Below are 5,817 nucleotides of genomic sequence, written 5' to 3' on the forward strand. Positions count from 1 at the left end.
ATAACACAAAAAAGTGTTGAACCCTTCTTTTACGAATGAAGGAAGTCCCAAAAAGAGTGTTTTACCTTTCCATGAGGTCCATCAACGGTCACAAGCAAAACTCCAAATGACACCAACAAAGTGGTTACAAGCAAGAACCAGCCTCCATGAGAGAGTAGATATGATATAGAGCGCTTGATGTAAAGAAAAGTAGCCTCAACGAATAACTTTAATGTATAGAAAGGTTGTGAGGTGAGTGTTAGATTCTCTACTTCCTTCTCATGCTTCTCACGCAGAGCTACAAAGTTTTAATACAGATTATATTATTATTAATCCCCACTATTGATTCCAATAACACAAATCAAAAGCCTATGATTCGGATCTGGAAAGCCAATTTTTCATCGAGAACAATTGATCAAAGAGTTTAAAAAGGAGAAACTTGCCTGAGATTGCAACATCAGAAGAAGAAGAAGAAGAACTCGCTACAGCGGCGGATCCCATCTCTGTGTGTATGCGTCACCACCAACTACTGATACTAACTATATCTCAACAGGATGAAGATGCGATTTTTAACATAGATTCGGATGTTTTTTTAAGGATTTTGGATTGGAACATGGGTTCTGTCGAATTCGAGATGGGCAGAAACAGATTTTGCTTGGAAACAAAAAAAGAAAATTAAACGAGTTTTAAAGGTTTTTTAGGAATGGTTTTTATTTATTTTTTGGTAACGTGACGTGTGGGCTTTGGTTGAGATAGACCAGATGAGAGACCTGGACTTTTGTTGTAGAAGCCATCCAGTTATGGAATCAAGAGATTCGGAAGCAAACGCAAACGTTAAGTTAATAGAGTTTCGCACGCCAACGCTAGTGACATCGATGAAGGTCAATGGGCTTTAAAGGCCCATTACAGTTCTCGCCCGTTGAACCGGATATATCAAATCCATTTCTTTTCACTTTTGTTTGGGAACATCTGTTGCAGTTTTCTATAGAGTATTAATGTTAACAGGCAGGATGATGTAATATAATTTGGAGACTCGTTCGTTCAAAGTTCAGGTAAAGCTACTGCATAAGAGTTCCATTAACAAAAACCAAAAGATGCATGCGTGGCAGTCATCGACTTGCAACAAAAGTAGTTGCCAGAGATTTTGCTGCTCACAACATAAATAACTTATGGATAATAGGTCTACCACAAACTGTGGTCCACAATAGTTAAATTATTAAAAGAGTTTTTTTGTTTTGTTTTAATTTGGTGGCATCACAAGGATGAAGAAATCTTGGGAAGCCATTCTTTGTAGTAGTTTTGGCAATCCACATCAACCTGAGACAGAGCTCCTATCGGCGTCACTGTAATCTGCGTTTCAAAATAGCATTTTACCGTCAAATTTGAATAACAGTGTGGAGATATGTTCAGGAGATATTATAAGAGGATGCTCACATATCCTTCTCGTAGGAAGTGAAGATCAGTGCCTTCCTCAACCACCACAGTCCTTAACTATTCAACCAAAAAAAAAATATATAACCAAAGGGATTCAATTCTACGTACACCATAGGAAGTAAAGAGTAGAAATAGCTCTATTGATACCTCTCTCTTGAATAAACGGCTATCATCTTTTAAATGATGAGCAGATGTGTCGTTGTTGTTGTCTGAGACTACTCCTGAATCTGTTTCCATTGACATTGTTGACAACATCTTCGCACCTTGTGCTTCCTCCTCCACTTGTCTCCATCCCATCTTACCCAAGCTTTTTCCTTGTCTAGTTAGCTTGTATCCCTTCATTTAGATAAAGAAGAATCAATTCATAAGAAACTCAGGAACAGTGACTAAAAGAATGTCTGTCAAGTTAAAATCTGCCGTGAGACTTTACCTTATGGTTAGCAATATCAGTAGGCAAATCAATATTCAGAAAGCAGTTAGTTGGGTGAGTTTTGTTCTTGATGGCAGTGAGCATGCCGTTGATAATAGGCAAACAAGCTTGGGCAGCGAGGACAAAATCATTAGCATTGATGTCTCCACGCTTCCTAGAGAGAGAGCATCAATGATGAATAAATTAAAAGGTTGAAGGCTAAAGAAATAAATATTGGCTTCTCGAGGCAACTATACACTTACCAATCATAAGAAATGGAGGCAGAAGGGACATCATAAATGAAGGCTTCACGAGCACCAGCAACAGTTCCTGAGTAGACGCTGCCATGGAATCAACATCTCTCAGGTAAGTGCTGATTTGATAAAAAAAAACGCAGGCAGAGATCATATAAGCATAACACTTTGGTGGAAAGAGAGAAGGAAATGTAGACATACATGTTATATCCACAGTTGCTACCCACGTTTATACCACTAAGAACCTGCATGAAGACAGACACAATGAAAGCAGAGTAGCTTGTTATCAAACATAAACCAAAGGTTCTCTACTAACTAACACATTAATGAAGTCACATTCCACTGTATACTATAACATTTCACCAGGATCAAATTTGGAGTAGAATGATTGGGTTATTACCAGGTCAGGAAGAGAAGGGAAGAGTGCTTCCGAAATCCCCAAACCAGTGCAATCCGCAGGGGTTCCTTCACATGTACATAAAAATAAAACATTTTAATCTATTAATCAAAAATCATTTCAGGACATCAGCAGCAAAGAGAAACCAAACCAGAAACGGCATAGGCCTCAGCTCCTTCAATCTCAACTCGTTTTGCAGTGAGGGGCCTGCTCCATATGATACTGTGACTTACAGCAGACTTCTCCCTTTAAACAAAGTTCAAAACACTCACAAATCACAATTCACAACCACAAAGGCAAGGCGATTCATAATCCTAATGTAACAATCGAGCTATCCAATTGTACAAAAAAGAAATTAAAGAGTAGAACGTTACGAATCGGGAGCGCAGACGCGGACTTGGTAGAGGTTGGTGGAGACGAGGACGCTAACGAGAGAGCGGAGACCAGGCGCGTCTATTCCGTCGTCGTTGTTGATCATTATGATCGGGCGGTCACCGGAGATGCGATCTTCGCCGTTAATCGCCATCGCTCTCTCTGTATATCTTATTAATAAGTCTTTTAGATATAAGAGAAGGAAGACGAAGAAGCGTTTAATTTATAGGCTCACAAATAGTAAGTGAGAGTGAGAGAAAGGGTTACATTCAATAATTTGTGCTAATTACCTTATTATAGTAGTATATAGTATACTGAATCGCTTCCGTGTTGAAATGAATGACTCCTTATTATACTATACAAACGGCTCCCTATTTTCAAATATTTGTTTTTGTTTTATTTATTTCAAGATAAGTTAGTGTTATTATCTGGTTTACGTCTGTTGACAATATTTTCTTACATCTAACTTTCTAGTTAACAATTTGCTAAAAATAACAAATGCTATTCAAAACTACACATGTGTTTGAAGCTCCAATAAGTGAATCTGACAGAGGAATCTAAACAATAATTTGTGCTAGTTACCGTATTAAGTAAAACGGATCGTTTCCGTGTTAAAATGAATCTTTACCTAATCTGAATCTTTACCTAAGCTCCATTAAGTATTTGTTTTTTTTTGACTAAATAGTACTATTTGTTTTATTCTCATCAATATATTACTGTTATTCTTATCAATTAAAGTTTTGGTCAACATTTACCTACCAACTAATTAATAATTTTCTAAAAACAAAGCTATTCAAAATTATATTTAAATTTACGTTACAAAGTTCAGTTAATACCTATTCTTTTTTTTGGTCAAAAGTTCAGTTAATACCTACCTAATCCAAACCACTTTTTTTCTAGTTCAGTTAATACATGTATTACTTTTCAAACCACTTTCTCTAAAATGAGTGTAATAAAATAGGTCAGAATTTTTTTTTTTTTTTGTCGTCGACTTTTACAAACTCATATAGACTCTGTAAACCATGTTGGTGGCTCGTCATCCATGTGCACAACAAAAGACGCTTGAGTTCTAGCCCCTCGTGCTAGTCCATCGGCCTTCTTGTTTTGTGTGCGTGGTACATAAATGATCTCTGAGCTGTGGAATAGGTCAGAATAAATTTGTCTTTTTATATTTTGATTTTATAGATTTTTTCCCATATACATTTGATTATTTTTGATATGAAATTAAACTTATTACCTACTAATTTAATTTATAGATTACAGTTTATGTTTAATAGTCATGTAATTTATGTTTTGTTTATTTATTAAACTAATAATTTATGTAACTTTTACAATATTTTAAATATATGTATTATACCTCATCAATTCTATTTTCAGTAAATAGTAAAAATTAAAAATATTTTCATCCAAATATATTTTAATTTCGTTTTTTATTTATGTAATTTATAAAATATTTTAATATATGTATAATATATAATCAATTGTGTATTTATTAAATAGTTAAAAGATATTCATCAGCTATAATCTAATTTCATATTTTAATTTTATTTAAACAAATCATAATAAACTAAAATAAATTGATGATATTAATAAAAGTAAATATAAAAATAGAAAAACTTATTTATATTGTATATAACATCAAACCTTTGAAATACATATAGTATTTATTTACATATAAATAAAAAATGCATTAACTATAACTTATTAATTATATATCAGTCAAATATAAATACAAATTACATTATCCATAACATCAATTTTTTTAAAAAAATAACAACTATGTACTTTTATAAATATTATATATACTAAAAATTGGAAAAAGAAATTGCTCAGCTAAATTTAAATAAAACTGGTTGTGATTGTTACCTAAAATTTTCTTGACCTAAAAAATAGAATAAATTGAAACTATAAACTATATACTCTTCGTTGAAACTCGTATAATAAGCGAGGATGAATCAGCTTTCTTCGAGGCCACACGGACACGACCAAAAGAACCGTACGAAATCGATTTTTCCGCGAGTTGGGTCAAACAGAAACGGGTCAAACAAGCACGAGAAAACCCATTTTCCATCCCTAAATTCACCACACACAAACCTCTTATAATACGGAATTATATTATCAACCAATTACGAGATGATGACGCTACTGCTACAACCACCGTCATTAAAATACGAACATTGGATGGCTGTCATTATCACATCATCGTTGCACGAGTCAAAATTCTGACTTATCCACGTCATCATTCAACTTCCTTATATGTTTGCCATTTTAAAATTTTCGTATGCAAAAATCACTTCATCACTCATTTTTTCAGTAAAATCTTAACCGTCTGATTAACGTGTTATGGATCGTCTTTCGAACATGGCGAGTTGACTGAGATGACTCAGCCGAGTTTCAATGATTTTCAGAGACAGATGTCACAGATGACGAGCTGCAATCTTCTCTGGAAAGAATTCTCCGAGCATTTCACTTCGATGGAAAATATCCTGAAGAAGAAATTTGAAGCTCTGAAGTATATGATTGAAAGTCTACCACTATATACCACAGCGTTGAGATTTCAAATGACATTCAAAGTAAAATTCATATCAAGAACAACATCATATTGCACAAAAGCGACCGTTTAATCTTTCATCTTGATCACTCATGATATGTGGTGAACTGGAGAGATAAGAGCTCGTGTTCAGAGATCATTTTAGTGGGACAATCCAGAAGTTATATAAGACGCACATAGAAGTGTGTAGCCACACTCCACCACATCCTCCCTTAGCATTATGTCACTCTGGTCTACAGTTACGGTTTCAAGTTTCGTCATACAAACGTCTAGATTGCAGTTGTACGGCATATGTCCATTCCCGATTCAAGAGCCTTGGACAAAATAGTCTTATCTGGTTTAAACTCCAGCTTTGTCGTCTTTTTGTCCTGCTCCACCATTACTTTATATGACCGAGCCACGATTTAACAAGAAAGAAAAT

At 34.6% G+C, this 5,817-nt stretch overlaps 2 protein-coding genes across 2 annotated transcripts in view; both read right to left on the bottom strand.

Annotated features, from left to right (window-relative positions):
- The window catches only part of LOC108822887 (vacuole membrane protein KMS1), a 2,420-nt gene extending 1,747 nt beyond the window's left edge, over positions 1-673 (bottom strand). The window contains exons 1-2 of the mRNA XM_018596083.2: positions 423-673; positions 66-277 (exon numbers count right to left, since the gene is read on the bottom strand). Coding sequence (XP_018451585.2) covers positions 66-277; positions 423-480 — 270 coding nt within the window. The 5' untranslated portion in view covers positions 481-673. The remainder of the gene's footprint in view (positions 1-65; positions 278-422) is intronic.
- Positions 674-1,026: 353 nt separating this feature from the next.
- Positions 1,027-3,048, bottom strand: LOC130498877 (uncharacterized). Its single transcript, XM_056992593.1, has 9 exons — positions 2,848-3,048; positions 2,625-2,719; positions 2,477-2,541; positions 2,278-2,321; positions 2,086-2,163; positions 1,844-1,997; positions 1,561-1,749; positions 1,414-1,470; positions 1,027-1,329 (listed from the first exon to the last, which is right to left on the bottom strand). Exons 1-9 carry the CDS (start codon positions 2,997-2,999, stop codon positions 1,234-1,236), a joined length of 930 nt encoding a protein of 309 aa, XP_056848573.1. The 5' UTR covers positions 3,000-3,048; the 3' UTR covers positions 1,027-1,233.
- Positions 3,049-5,817: the final 2,769 nt, after the last annotated feature.

This window comes from Raphanus sativus, chromosome 8, assembly GCF_000801105.2.
Source record: "Raphanus sativus cultivar WK10039 chromosome 8, ASM80110v3, whole genome shotgun sequence".
NCBI classification, from domain to species: Eukaryota; Viridiplantae; Streptophyta; class Magnoliopsida; order Brassicales; family Brassicaceae; genus Raphanus; species Raphanus sativus.

Bases quoted from the DNA above. Each gene is read 5' to 3' on its own strand.
- LOC130498877 (XM_056992593.1), bottom strand. From the start codon at position 2,999: ATGGCGATTAACGGCGAAGATCGCATCTCCGGTGACCGCCCGATCATA. The intron at 1,998-2,085 runs GTAAGTGTATAG...CTCTCTCTCTAG, and splicing joins GCCTCCATTTCTTATGATTG to GAAGCGTGGAGACATCAATG. The intron at 1,750-1,843 runs GTAAAGTCTCAC...ATCTAAATGAAG, and splicing joins CTGATATTGCTAACCATAAG to GGATACAAGCTAACTAGACA.